The following is a 14,935-nucleotide window of genomic DNA, read 5'->3' as shown; positions in this document are numbered from 1 at the left end:
TTTTCTTGTATTGCCACTCACATTATTTTTTAGTAAAAGTGCTCTGGCTTCAAAAAGAGTTTAACATGGAAGTGTTGCTTCTCCCATTTTTAGCTTATTTGGGAGCCATTTTTTGTTTAGCGTAAATTCCATAATCTCAAGATTGCCTGTTTTTTTATAGGCAAATAGCATAAATATATCAAAGATGCCTAAGCAAAGGTGCAGCAATGTACACATGGTGTGTGCATGTGACACCAACAAAAGGTGTGCTGAGAAACGAGAGAAACACAAAAGACAACCTCCCTCTCCTTACATTAAGCTAAGCCAAGCAACAAAGTTTATCATGGACAATGAATGGTCATCTATGTACACTGTAATGCATTCCAAAAAGGAGTTCCTGAAACAAGATCTGATTTTCTGATCAGATTCTTCTGAATTTTCAAAAGACCTATTTCTTTCCTTCCACGCTCCCCAAAACAAGCATAAAGGAGCAGTCCTTTAAGCTTTTTTCCATTTTTACCCACGAAAGAACGTGCCAGCTCAAAAGATTTTCTCTGATGGTGGAATGCATCACTCAAACAACACCAAAAAGAGAGAACCAAATGTCATAGGCATGTGAAGCAACGATTAGGCATTGTCCATCCCCTTCTTTTTAAGCTGATCAGTCATTAAAATCCTCCCCCAAGTTGCTTACCCTGCAAAGAATCCCACCTTCACAGGTACCCATGGATTCCAAACCATGCTGAGAGGGGAAAAACTCATTTTTTCTTGAACTGAAGAATGGAAGAAAGATTTCACTAAAAACACAACACTTTTGGACTCCTTGCACCCCAATTTGTCCTCTTCCTCACTCTAAATTGAGCTCTTCTGCAATATTTGTAGAAAGGTCATCACTTCTTTAATCTCCCAATCATGAAAATGCCTTGAGAAGCAGGGGCTCTATAGATCACCCTTTCCTCCTTGCTCCTACTACCTAAGAGTCTTTATCATTGGCTAAAGATAATAGAGACGGAAACGATACTTCCAGGGATGAGTCACCACACCATCTATTTTTCTAGAATTAGTCCCTTCTTCTATTGTTGCGAGGAATGGAGTGAGTTCTAACGAAGGACTCCCACTCATTTCTAATAGCCTTCCACGCACCCACCCCATGACCATCCCCCATTGCCTTTGAGCACCATCCCCCTTCTTCCTTGAACTTCTATGCAGTAACACTCTTCCAAGCGACTCACATTGAGATGTGAATCTCTAGCACCACTTGCTAAGGAGTGCCTTGTTTATAGAAGAGAGATTCCTAATGCCAAGGCCCACATTCTTTTTATTTGAGCAAACTATGGACTAATTAACCAAATGAGGCTTTTCCTTTGATGCAGCCCCACCTCAAGGAAGTTCCTTTGGATATACTCCAATCTTAGACTCACCTTTTTAAAGGTTATGAACAAGACATGAAGTAGATAGGAAGACTCGACAATATACCTTTAATTAAGTTAAATCTCCCTCATTTGGAAAGATATTGCCTTCTCCATATGGCAAGCCTTCTTTGAGATCTTTCTTGCACCTCGTCCCACATCTCATAGTAGCGGTAAGGGCCTCCATGTTATCAGTTCCTTCAATTGGAATTAGCTCTGATACTCTAAATGCTTTTGATTAGTCACAAAAAAAAAAAAAAAAAAAAAAATTAAAGTATCATTAGCAAATAGAAGATGAGTCAAATCTAACCCCTCGCCCCCTCTACCACCCACCTCGAAATCCATGATGAAAACCCCATTCCTAGCTCTCCTTAGAATCTTACAAAGCACCTTCATGACCAAGATAAATAATAGGGAGAAAGTGTGTCCCCCTTTCTCAACTTAGTTCAACTGGGGTCCCGTTAATAAAGCACATATATATTTTCTGATGATATACACCATTTGATCCATCTCATCCACTTAAGACCAAAACTCATTTTCTCCAAAATTGCCAATAGGAATTCCCAATTGACATGGGCATACTCCTTAATATCCATTTTGTAAATAACTCCTTTATTGGAGCTTTTCAACATTGACTCAATGGCCGCATTGGCTATGAAGGCATGTTGATAGTTTAAGCCCACTTGTCCCACAACCTTTTTTGAGTCAGTTAGCCTAGACTTTTATCAAAATCTTAAAAAAGCCATCTGCTAAGCTAATTGATCTGAAATTTTTTCAGTCCTCCGCATCACCATTCTTCGAGATTAAGACCAAGAAAGTTGCATTAATACTGATCTGAAAAAGCTATTATAAAAAAATTCTTTGAAGAACCCCATCACCTCCTATTTAACAAACTCCTAACAGAACTGCTACAATGCCGTGGTGAAGCCATTTGGTCTCGGGTACCCCTTAGCGTTGGGCCTACATTGCGAGGAGCCTAGATGAGCTTGTGGAGATGTACCACTTGTATAGTCTTTTCCCTTTTTTTGTCCAAATCTTTTTGTAAAGCGGAGATTTTTTTGGTGTTTGATCAGGTTTGTATTTTATAGAGAGGATTTCTCATCCTTCTCATGACCTCTTTATAGTAATTAATACATCTTTTGTTTTTGAACAAAAAGGGCCATTTGGTCTTGGAGCTTTATCCCCACTCAAATTGGATTGAGGGCCCAAACTTCCACTATTTGGACAGGATTGTACACCCTTGAGAAAAGCCAAGTGAAACCGTCTTTGCAGTTTCTGAATCGACATGAAATAGAGAAAACACCAACTTCCATATCAAGTAGGTCAAGCTCCCTGCTGTCCCAAAAAACGAAAAACCTCCAAAACCTCTGGCTTCCACAACTCCCCAATCTAGAAATCTACACACACCCCAACTTCTCACTAACTGAGAATTCAATTGCTGAAGCTTTGTTTCTTGCAGACACACAAGATTAACCCTATAAGATCTAATCAGTGCCTTAATAGTCTTTCATTTCTCCATATCATTTCTCACATTTCAGGATAAAATCCTTGATTACATGAATAGAGAGTAAAAAGTTCCTCATCGCTTTTCGCTTTGAATCATGGTTTTAACTTCTAACTAATTCCAAAGGCAAGAAGTAATCCCAAACAAGGTGTAAACATCTAGGTTTTAGAATGCTTGTATGTTGAACATGTTTCTTGAGTACGAACATTTTCCCGCGTTCATCAAGTGCAGTTAGTCTGTATGTTTAGCCCTGTTCTTGCTAAAATAAACCTGAGTCTCCTTGGGTAACTTATTCCAAGTCAAGCCAATCTCCTTGGTTCTTGCTAAAGAAACCCATCATCTCACCTTTTAAGAAGTTCCAACTAAATTGCCAAAAAACCATAAAGAACCCATCAAGGCTTGGATCTATGTCCCCAATTAAATTTGAGAGGGCAGTGAATACTTCCTCCTCTACCAATGGCCCCTCTAAACCATCTGTCTCTCGTCTTTCCAAAGCATTGAAAGATATGCTATTGATGTTTGATCCAGATCTAACTATAGAACCGGGAAAGCCTGTGCCACTTCTTCGTTTATCTCATTCTCCTTAGAGAGCCACTCCCCATTTAGTTTTATCTTGGTTAAAAAAATTATCTTTCTATGCACATTAGCCATTTTGTGAAAAGACTTGGCATTTCTATCCCCCTCCAACCAAATCTCTCGTGTTTTTTGCTTCATCCAATGAGGTCATCATGCATATTCTTCCTTTGATACCCTTCTAGTTTCAACCTCCCCTTGAGAGAGGATTAATTCCCTCTCTTTGTAGTGCTAGAATCCCACCTGATTTAAGGTCAATTCCTTTTGGATTGCAATGTTGCATAAGACTTCTTTGTTCCACACATTCAAACTTGCCGTCAAGTCTTACAATTTGGAAGCCAAAATGAAACTATAGAAACCTCTAAAATGAAGCCCATCTAACAAAGCTTGAGCAAGTCTTTAGATCCCTCCACCTTCAGCTGCTACCTATTCTCAAACTTGAAAGGTGAGCTGCCATTCCTCATCCCACTCCCATCTAACAAAACAGTGTGATCTGACGTAGGCCTCGACAAGGAGCACTACATCAACACACTAAAATGACTTTTCCACTCTTTAGACACCAAAAATTGATCTAATCTTGACATGGATTGATTGCTCAAGTCGCCACACCAAGTAAATGGGCCTTGCGACAATGGGAGATCATGTAAATGAGCTCCTCAATGATCTCCGAGAATCTTTGTATGGCTGTAGACAACGTTCCCCTCTACTACACTCCCTCGAGAACTTGATGAGATTGAAATCTCCCCTGGTACACCAGGGATCATTGCACAACCCTTAATTGCCTCTAACTCAGCCCACAAACTCTATTTCCCTCCTTATAGTTTGCCCATACACCCTCATGAAGATCCAAACAAAGCCATCTTCATAATATTTTAAATGATAAGAAATCGAAAGACCACCTGCTTCCATACCAACAAGCTCTAACATCCTGTAGTTCCAAAAAACTACACCACCTCTGGCTGTATCCTTATCATCCATAACACCCCATTCTAAAAATATTCTCACCCCTTTTCCTTCTCTTGTATCTTTTCTTTTATTAATACATTTTTCTTCGTTTCTGATAAATAAAAAAAAAAAAAATCTCACCTCTAAACTTCTCACAATCTTCATCGACATTTTTTGGATTTTCGTCTCTTGTAAACAAACTAGGATTGCTTTTTGTGCTCTAATAAGAAGACATTAAATTCTCTCTTTTCCCTATTGTTGGCCTCTCTAATATTACAAGAGAGAATTCTCGGCTTCATTTACCAACTGAAACCAGCTCCCATCATGCTGAACAATTATTGCTTCCCCTTCCTTTTGCTCCATTATAGTTCACTGAGCACTCCAACTTCCATAACTGTCTTCTAAATTTTGAAGTGTATACTTTCCTCCTCTTTGCATTGACTTGGCCCTTCGACTCCATTCTTGCCTTCAATTTTCTTAGGAGAGTCAACATTTCTACCTTGTAGCCCTTGATTGGCATGCCCAAACACTTGCTAAAAAAATAGCTAGGCTACTGTTGGACCAATCTTCTGAGGGAACTAACCCCTCCTGGTCCCTCCCACTATCTGTGACCCCTACTCTCACCTTTAAACCCATTAGGCCTTCTTCAACCTTTTCCAGAGGACCTGAAAGCTACACCCTACTGCCATCTGCCAGAGCCCTTTTTAGTGGGCCCTCATCCCCACATTATACCTCTACTTCATGGCCTTCTCCACAATATTGTAGTAGTATTATTTTTTATTATTTTTGGTAAAAGAAAGTTAGTGGCTCCACTGATTTTTATTTTCCTTTTGTCTATTTTTTTTGAAAGGATTCACTGGCTACTATTGATGCCATATATATCTCCTTTGCACAAGCATAGGTACTTGGTTCTTTAGTTTATCTCTTTTATTTTCTTTTTCTTTTGAATTTTAGGGCTCTACTTCACTTCCTTGATCCTGATAAATTCAAGAACAAAGATGATTTTGTTCAGAATTACAAGAATCTTAGCTCATTCAACGAAATGGAGGTACATTTATGGTTATCTACATTACACAATTTCTTTGCCTCGCTCATCACCCAATAAATTTTAGTTTCATTCAACAAAGTACCAATTTCACTACACCTAGAACTGGAATTTAAATTTATTTTTTGTTTTTATTTATTTTTGTAGCTTGCAAATCTTCATATGGAATTGAGGCCCCATATTCTTCGAAGAGTTATCAAGGATGTAGAGAAGTCTTTGCCTCCAAAAATTGAACGTATTCTTAGGGTTGAAATGTCCCCTCTTCAAAAACAGTTAGTATTATCCTTAACTTGTATGAAGTAGTATCATTTCTGGTTATATCAGTTTTCTCTATTCTCACCTGGTACTTACATTCATAGGTATTATAAGTGGATTTTGGAACGCAATTTCCATGACTTGAACAAAGGAGTTCGTGGGAATCAGGTTAGTACATATACAACATATTCTTATTTAAATTGTTTAGGTTTGGGTACTTTTGTCACAGCTCCTTGACGAAGTTAGATGGTGCCTATTATCTGTATATGTTATTATTGTCTATGATTTTTAGCTTTAGTTGTTATCGTGAGATTCGAGCATGACCTTGCTAAAATGATCAAAATATACTGCTTTTATGACTTGACCGACCAGAGATTTAACTTTCTGAATAACTCTTGATTTACTCATGGCTATTCTTTCCCCATTCCATTGTAATTGAACTTTGACATATATCAATCCTTTCAAAATTGCAGGTTTCACTTCTAAATATTGTTGTAGAATTGAAGAAATGCTGCAATCATCCTTTTCTATTTGAAAGCGCAGACCATGGTTATGGTGGGAACAGAAGTACCAATGACTGCGGTAAACTGGAGAGGCTTATTTTAAGCAGTGGGAAGCTTGTTTTACTTGATAAGCTACTTGAGAAATTGCATGAGACGAATCATCGTGTTCTAATATTTTCTCAGGTTTGTGTTGCCAACTATTGTGCATTTTGACTAATGTATTAGCAATTGTTGGGCCAGGTATTACATGGTTTTTGGTAATAGCTGATATCATCCTTTCTCTTGAATTAATCTATTCCACTTGGGAGTCATGAAAAGAGACTATGATTTTATTGTGCATAATCCCATTTATGTTTTTTTTTTGCTGCTTTATCATCTTAGTTTCTGTTGGAAGTGGGTAATGCTTATAGTACCCTATATGATGCTTATACAAACCTGGTTCTGGCAATGCCATATCTATTCCAAAAGGAACAAGATGGGTGGCTTAACTAAATATTCCATTTACATCCAAATTATGCCTTCTGCATTGAAAAGGGACATTAAATTTTCAACTCTCCTGCTGTTTGGTGTTGTACTTACTGCTTATTAGAGAAGTGGTGTAAAGAGGGCTTCTTCCCTCTTCTACTTCATAATCTTTTGCTCTTATATCTCCATACGAAATGGGAAGTCTTAAGGATTGGTATACAAAGTTGAAAATTGTTTAATTAGAAGAGGATTTAAAATATTTCATAAAAAAAAAGATATGAAATATAAAAATGAAATTAAGTTTTGTAAGGTATTTAGTGAGTTACCCCCTTAAAATTATACTCAAACAATTTGTTCTCCTCTTTAGACCACTGAAGGAAAAAAAATCCATTAAATTTTCTTTGAAGCATGCAATCATCAACAAAATTGCACCTTGGTGTCATGTAGGTCTTTTTGTTTTCCTTATTGATTAGGTGTGTGCTTGCCTATGAGATCATAACAATATTTGGCTAATATTTATTAGGGTCAACTATGCTTACAGTTTACATACATAAATTAATTTTTTTTTTTTTATGATTTATTTATTGTACCATGTGTCCTTTATATTTAGATGAAAGTTGATCAAGATTAGTCGTCTATTGATCAAAATTATGTCTTAACAAACTATCTTTATTTAGGGATACAATTGTACTGGCTATTTAAGTGACAAGATTGTTTTATGCAGATGGTTAGAATGTTGGATATACTGGCAGAATATATGTCACTTAGAGGGTTCCAATTTCAGCGGCTTGATGGTAGTACAAAGGCTGAGTTGCGTCAGCAGGCAATGGATCATTTTAATGCACCTGGAAGTGATGATTTCTGTTTCCTCCTTTCAACCCGTGCTGGTGGCCTGGGCATTAACCTTGCAACTGCAGACACAGTTATTATATTTGATTCTGACTGGAATCCCCAAAATGACTTACAGGTTTTGACTGGATGTCCCTTAGTTTGGTCATGTAGTTGGTTATATTTTTCTCAATTATACTTATTATAGCTTTATGCACTAGGCAATGAGTAGGGCTCATAGAATTGGGCAACGAGAAGTAGTTAACATCTACCGATTTGTTACAAGCAAAAGTGTTGAGGAAAATATTCTGAAGCGAGCCAAGCAAAAGATGGTAAACCAAACATTTCTTTGTCTATGCTTAAATCCTTTTCTTTTCATACTGTTTATATTTAAAAGCATGTCTGTTTGCACACATGGTGGATTATATGGTCTCTACTATTTCACTAATTGAGGCCAAACAATTTACATGTTTTTTCTTATGTTCCCATTTTTTCTTTATAGGTACTTGATCATTTGGTGATTCAAAAACTAAATGCAGAAGGTAGACTGGAGAAGAAAGAATCGAAAAAGGGGAGTTACTTTGACAAAGTAAGGATACATTGTAAAACAATTGTTCTTATTGGATTACATTGGAGATGGTTTTGGATTTTGAAGCTTTGTTGGTGTTGTTTTTTAATTGAAGTCATCATCATTGCCATCATCTTCTCGATTTCTCTTTTGTTCATCTTCCTTGCAACCGTAGTTCTTCCTATGTCATTTTATATTTTTAGGAACATGTTGCATTGCTGTTTTTTTTGGTTGTATAGTGTGATTGCTCCATCCAACATTTTCTTTTCTTGATTGCAGAATGAGCTGTCGGCTATTTTAAGGTTTGGGGCGGAGGAACTTTTTAAGGAAGACAAAAATGAAGAAGAAAGCAAAAAGAGGCTCTTAAGTATGGATATTGATGAAATTCTTGAAAGAGCAGAGAAAGTAGAAGAGAAGGAAACTGGAGAGGAAGGGAATGAATTATTGAGTGCTTTTAAGGTAAGCATATAGCAATCACCCTTGGGGCTTGAAACTGTTCTGTGCTTTATTTTTTGTTCTATTTTTCCCATCTCTTGAGGTGGGTGGGGGTTTGGTTGGGTTAGAGGAGGTTTTAAGTGTGGTTATTTGTTGCTTGTGTTTGATTTCTTGTTGTCTCTGCTTTCATGTTATAGCAAGTCGGTCCCTTTGCATTTTCCTGAGGAGATCTCTTTTTTTTTTTTAATTTTTTTTATTTTATTTTATTATACCCAGGTTGCAAATTTCGGTAGTGCTGAAGATGATGGGAGTTTCTGGTCCCGTTGGATAAAACCAGAAGCTGTAGCGGAAGCTGAAGTATGAACACGTTGTGTTGATAAGATTGAATCTGAAATGCAACTGACTATTCTCTATATTTGTCTGAGGATTCTGTTTCTTACAAGTTTTCTGTTAAATTTTTTTTTACTCCCTTTTAGGATGCTTTAGCTCCACGTGCTGCAAGAAATACCAAGAGCTATGCTGAGGCTAATCAACCTGAGAGAATTAGTAAAAGGAAAAAGAAGGCTGCTGAACCACAGGAGAGAGCTCAGAAGCGCCGCAAAGCAGATTATTTGGTTCATTTAGTGCCAAGGATTGAGGGAGCGGCTGCTCAAGTAAGGGGTTGGTCTTATGGTAACTTGCCAAAGAGAGATGCATCACGTTTTTCTCGTGCGGTAATGTCCTATTCATCAACCTTGTCTTTGGGGTTGCACCTTACAGGAGGTTGCTAGAAAATTGGCTTTTGATTAATTAGTTTTGACTATTCCTTGCAAGATGTGCAAGTATTTGGGTTAAAATCAGAATACTTGTGTCATGGTGGACAAGGATTCTGCATTTTCATCTGTGATATACAAAGCTGGATCTTTGGTCACATGCCATAAAATTTTGTTTTCTTTTTGCATTGTACACTACAACTTCAATTGCTTAATTTTTAGTTCCTTTTGAAATCAGGTATTGAAATTTGGAAACCCCAGTCAAATTGGCTCAATTGTCATGGAGGTTGGTGGTACAATTGAAGCAGCTCCAACTGAAGCACAAATTGAGCTTTTTGATGCATTAATTGATGGGTGTAGAGAGGCAGTTAAAGAAGGAAATCTAGACCCAAAGGTTGGCTGTAAGATTGTTTCTGGAGTCACAGATTGTTACTTGAATTTTATATCTGCATCTTGTTTGTTTTGGAAGCATTTTTTAGTGGTTTAACATTTTCATGTGGTATTCCTCTATAGGGGCCTATGTTGGACTTTTTTGGTGTCCCGGTAAAAGCTAATGAAGTACTTAACCGTGTTCAAGAACTTCAGCTCCTAGCTAAGCGCATCAGTCGCTATGAAGATCCCATTGCCCAGTTCCGGGTGTTAATGTACCTCAAACCTTCAAATTGGTCTAAAGGTTGTGGCTGGAATCAGAGTAAGTGTTATCATTTTTCTATTATATTTTTCATTTCTTTATTTTTTTGATAGAAAGGAAATTCAGTTATGTTTTTCTGATTGTAATACTTTTAACTATTGATATTGTCATTAGTTGACGATGCCAGATTGCTTCTTGGAATACATTATCATGGATTTGGCAATTGGGAAAAGATAAGATTAGATGAAAGGCTGGGTCTCACAAAAAAGATCGCTCCAGTTGAACTTCAACACCACGAAACCTTCCTACCTCGTGCTCCCAACCTGAAAGACCGTGCTTCTGCACTTCTGGAAATGGTAGGCAATCACTTATGCCCATTCCTTGGATGAATGAGAGTTGCTTCAGCATTGTTTGTCAACTAAAATCTTTTATGCTGAATTATAGCACTAAACACGTAAACATACCGAGGGTAAATTTGTTGGTAGGGTAATAAAATAATAGGAAATGGGTACTCTGCATAGGCAGTATAAATTACAGAGGCAGTGAATTTAATGTTCAGCATATGTTAGCAATCTCCAACTTTTGTTCTGTTGTTAGCAGAAAACAGATTTTAGTGATTATTATGTTAGGAAACGGATCAGCTAGGAAAGAGGTTAAAAAAAAAAACACAATGTTATAAAAGATGGTTTCAGTGTTTACCTATAAACTGTGTTACTGAATGGCCCATCTTCTGCTTAAAATTCACATTGATCGCCTGTAAATGTACTTTCTCTGGAGTACTTTGTTGATTCTTTATGATTGCTAGATATTGGCTTCCCCTGAAAAGTCAAATATTTAAGTTGAGAGTCAAAGCAATGTACTAATTTGCTGCTAGCGAACTGCTGCTTTGCCCCACTGTGCAGTGCAAAAAGGAGTCTGGATTTTCATTTCTTATTTTATTTTTGTTCTGTCATTCATTAATGGTTTACTTATTCCAATGGCTTCATATGTTGAGAGCTAAATATCGGCCCTTTTCTAGTGAGAATAAATTGGTTTGGAAAATAGTAATCATCCCTGATTGGGTTCATGCTGTATGGGAGCTGTGATAATCTCAACCTGTTGAAGAATTTAGTTCATGGAATGGAGAATATGGGCGAAAAATTCTATTAAAAATGAAAACAGAATATGGGTGTGAGAATTGACTGCATAATTGGAAGCACCACATTTTAAATGATTTTTAGTGTATGTCTATTTTAATAATCAATAGTTCAAAATGCTTTGCAGGTCAATCTATTAAAACAATTGATACAAGTAATCTGTAGTTTGTTGCTCCTGACTTGCTGTCTTAAAGAAGATTTGTGTAAGAGCTTTTTTTTTTTTTTTTTTTAATCAGTGAAGATTTGTGGAATAGTTATTTATAAAAAAACAGAGATGTTGGTATAAGGAGTCTACAAATCATATTCTCATTCATTGTCATTAGGCTAGTTTGTTTTTAGGACCTTTTTCTCTCTTTGTTTCAAATTCAGTGCGGGTTTCCATGGTTGTTTAAAGAGTTACTGCTGGGGTGGCATGGTAGAAGTGTGGGCAATCAGTGTAGGATGGTGCAAGATTCAGTCCCTCTTTGTTTGTTTTGGTGTGCATTGAGAGTGTATAGCATGATTTAAGAGGAGTGCTCTGATTAGTTGCTGATATGTTTTTTTTCCTTGAATCTATGTTTCAGTGGTCTAGTGTTGTTTTTAGGAATGCCAATATTATGCTATTGGATTGCATTGATAGGACTGACTAGGAGCTACAGCTTGTATTCTTTTGCGTTCTCCCTTCTTTTCTTGTTTCACCCTTGGGCGTGTTTATATCTTGTGTTTAGGACTGACTAGGCCCCTTTTCTAATAAAATTTTTGTTCAGTTTTTGTTTGCTATGAACAAAAATGCAAAAAAAAAAAAAAAAAAAAAAGAAAAGAAGAAGAAAGAGTGAGAGCCTAGTCACTTGTAACTGATGAACCTGCCTAGAATTGGTCCAGGAGTTCAAAATGGTGACAAATTTTGGAAAAATGCTCAATATAGGTCTTACATGCCCCAAACACATTGGGTGATACTTAAATGCATATATAAATTTAGAATATAACTATAAAATGGAAAATAAGGTTTAATTTAAAATTATTGACATTTTTTACATGATGATATCATACTAACACCAACATGTGCATTGGGCAAGAGCAGTACAAGGATATATTTCTGTTGTACCCCTTCAAAAATTTTGAATTATTTCTGTGTTGCTTATGAAAAGAATTGTTGAGAACTTGGAGTGCCATTTTTTAGGATAAAGGTGATTGATGATAAGATTGGGTTAGGAGGGATTTATGTGTGTGTACATACACTGTCCATGTTGGTGGTTATGCCAGAAATGTACATAAAAGTATCATCTCAGCCAACTTCCTCAAATTTTCTTTTCTTTCTTTTCTGTTTTTAACCTAAGGCCGTGCCTCTAGGTTTCCTGGAATATCTTCATTTCTCCTCTTATCCGTTTCCATCTTCCCACAAATTGCTGCTTTGATTCTGGATTGCAAGAACTGACCAGAGGTGTTTTTAATCAGGAACTTGTAGCTGTTGGTGGGAAGAACACCAATACCAAAGCTAGTCGCAAGACTTCTAAAAAGGAGAAGGAGAGAGAGAATCTTATGAATATCTCAATATCTCGCAGCAAGGACAGGAAAGGAAAACCTGGTTTTCCTGTAACTAACGTTCAAATGAGGAAGGATAGATCCCATAAACCCCATAGAGTTGAACCTTTAGTGAAAGAGGAGGGTGAAATGTCCGGTAATGAAGAAGTATATGAGCAGTTCAGGGAAGTGAAATGGATGGAATGGTGTGAAGATGTCATGAAGACGGAGATTAAGACCCTGAACCGTCTTCACAAATTACAAACTACTAGTGCTAATCTTCCAAAGGATTTGGTACATCTCATTTCTTGTCTACCATTTTTACTGGCCATTGTCTTTATTCTATTACAGAACTATGTATTTATCGGGTGTATTTTTCTTCAGGTGCTTTCAAAAATTCGGAAGTATTTGCAGCTTCTTGGACGAAGGATAGACCAAATTGTTCTGGAGCATGACAAGGAACAATATAAACAAGACAGTAAGCTTTTGTTCATCCTGATTGAATTATTTGTTCATCCATGCTTTTGATGCCTTAACATGCTTGCTCACACTGTTTCATTTACAGGAATGATCATGAGGTTGTGGAATTACATCTCAACTTTTTCAAATTTGTCTGGGGAGAAGCTTCGTCAGATTCATTCAAAACTTAAACAGGAGCAAGATGAGGATGGAGGGGTAGGATCATCTCATGTCAATGGTTCTGCATGGGGCCCTGGTGACAAAGACAGTGATCCTGGTCAGTTCCCTTCTTTTCATCGCCATGGTGAGAGACCACCAAGAGGGTACAAAAATATGTCTGCCTATCAAACAGCAGAACCAGTTTCTAAGAGTCATGATGCTGGGAAATTTGAAGCATGGAAACGGAGGAGAAGAGCTGATAATATTAACACTCATTCCCTGACTCAGCCCCTGCCTCAAAGGCCAATGAGCAATGGTTCCCGTTTACCCGATCCAAATTCTTTGGGGATTCTTGGATCAGGACCAACTGATAACAGACGTTTTGGTAATGAGAAGCCTTCTAGGATGCGTCAAAGTGGTTATCCTCCCCGACAAGGTTTCTCATCAGTTATCAAGTAGTCTTAGGATGCTTTGATTGGATGAGAGCCCGCTAATTAGAGAGTGAAGCAAAAAATTGCTCACTCAGTTGGAATTTATTACTTCAGCCATTGACATTCTCTGGATTTTTTTTCCGTCCATGGGAATAAAACTTTGAATATCCCTTTCGAGAAGTTGGATACGATCAGTGGGGAATTGCTACAAACATGAAACATGGTGGCTGAGAGAAAAAGCCAAAGATCCTTTTATGTGCAGAGACTAAAGGAGGAGATGGGAGTCTCGCCAAAATTTTTTTGTTTTGTTTTTGTTCTTTTTCTTTTTAACCCTTTTCAAATGAGGCCGGTGATTTGTTTACGTATATAGGGAAAATTTAGGAAAGGATTTACTTCTCACTCATTTGAATTACATTTACATGAGGGAGACATTTATATGTATTATGCCCTTTTCAGAATTGTACATTATCAGTTTTGAATCATTGAAATCTTGATCCTCTCCTTTGAAAATTTTCCTTAGAAATGTTGATATATGCATTTTCCTCCGTTGTTGTATGTAGATGTTTGTGGAGGAAATGGCATGTTAAACTCATGATATAAATACATTGAATTATTATCTTATTATCATCTTAAACTCATGCTATTAAGTTTCATCACATGCAACTTATCTTCCCTACCAATAGCTTTCCTCTATTTGTTTTTTTTCTGATTTGACAGAAGGTACCTGATAAATCTTGATTTCCATTAGCCTCTCTCATTAGCTCAATTAGCCCTGAATGGGTCTTTATGAGAGGACTGTCGAAAGTTATGTAAGGTGTACCTAGAAATTTTGCAGGCCTAAAGTTCAACTAAAAAGATGAAATGATTTTCCATTATCATAATTGAATGATTGAAGTAAGGGAGGTGATGCCTCAATTAGTCCCATATTATCTCTTAGTTGTTGCAAGGATTGTATATAAGATGGACGACTATGAATCTATAATAAAATTGTTCTCACATTAACATTATGGTAAAATAGCTCCTAGATAGGAAACAAGGGAATTTCATACATCGAACATTCGATAGTAGTATTTCTAGTCTTTTTAATACTTGAAAATTTTTATTTTTATTTTTAAAAAAATTTAGAAACACTTTTTAGAATCACTACCAAATGCGCTTATAGTTTCTTTTATATGCAAGAATATTTTGGATGTCCATCACCAAATGCAAGAGGGTTTGGTTCATAGGATGAGTGGCAAGGTAGTTTCTTTTGTGTGCAAGAATATTTTGGAAGTCCATCTCCAAATGCAAAAGGGTTTGGTTCATTGGGTGAGTGGTTGCACTATATTTAGAAAGTACTTGTAAGAACAATTCTGAAA

General features: G+C 36.9%; 1 protein-coding gene across 4 annotated transcripts in view; it reads left to right on the top strand.

Moving 5' to 3' along the window:
* LOC100261898 (protein CHROMATIN REMODELING 5) overlaps positions 1 to 14,198 on the top strand; it is a 41,751-nt gene extending 27,553 nt beyond the window's left edge. For all 4 annotated transcript variants that reach the window (XM_059737615.1, XM_002275064.4, XM_059737616.1 and 1 more), the window contains exons 16-31: positions 5,365 to 5,458; positions 5,603 to 5,727; positions 5,815 to 5,878; positions 6,184 to 6,396; positions 7,403 to 7,645; positions 7,728 to 7,838; positions 8,009 to 8,095; positions 8,354 to 8,533; positions 8,786 to 8,866; positions 8,986 to 9,222; positions 9,500 to 9,655; positions 9,775 to 9,952; positions 10,067 to 10,248; positions 12,463 to 12,822; positions 12,913 to 13,006; positions 13,094 to 14,198. In XM_059737615.1, the coding sequence (XP_059593598.1) occupies positions 5,365 to 5,458; positions 5,603 to 5,727; positions 5,815 to 5,878; positions 6,184 to 6,396; positions 7,403 to 7,645; positions 7,728 to 7,838; positions 8,009 to 8,095; positions 8,354 to 8,533; positions 8,786 to 8,866; positions 8,986 to 9,222; positions 9,500 to 9,655; positions 9,775 to 9,952; positions 10,067 to 10,248; positions 12,463 to 12,822; positions 12,913 to 13,006; positions 13,094 to 13,605 (2,917 nt within the window). In that variant the 3' untranslated portion in view covers positions 13,606 to 14,198. The remainder of the gene's footprint in view (positions 1 to 5,364; positions 5,459 to 5,602; positions 5,728 to 5,814; positions 5,879 to 6,183; positions 6,397 to 7,402; positions 7,646 to 7,727; positions 7,839 to 8,008; positions 8,096 to 8,353; positions 8,534 to 8,785; positions 8,867 to 8,985; positions 9,223 to 9,499; positions 9,656 to 9,774; positions 9,953 to 10,066; positions 10,249 to 12,462; positions 12,823 to 12,912; positions 13,007 to 13,093) is intronic.
* Positions 14,199 to 14,935: the final 737 nt, after the last annotated feature.

The sequence above is a fragment of the Vitis vinifera genome, chromosome 6, assembly GCF_030704535.1.
Source record: "Vitis vinifera cultivar Pinot Noir 40024 chromosome 6, ASM3070453v1".
Taxonomy (NCBI): Eukaryota; Viridiplantae; Streptophyta; class Magnoliopsida; order Vitales; family Vitaceae; genus Vitis; species Vitis vinifera.
This window is presented reverse-complemented; position numbering and strand designations above follow the sequence as displayed.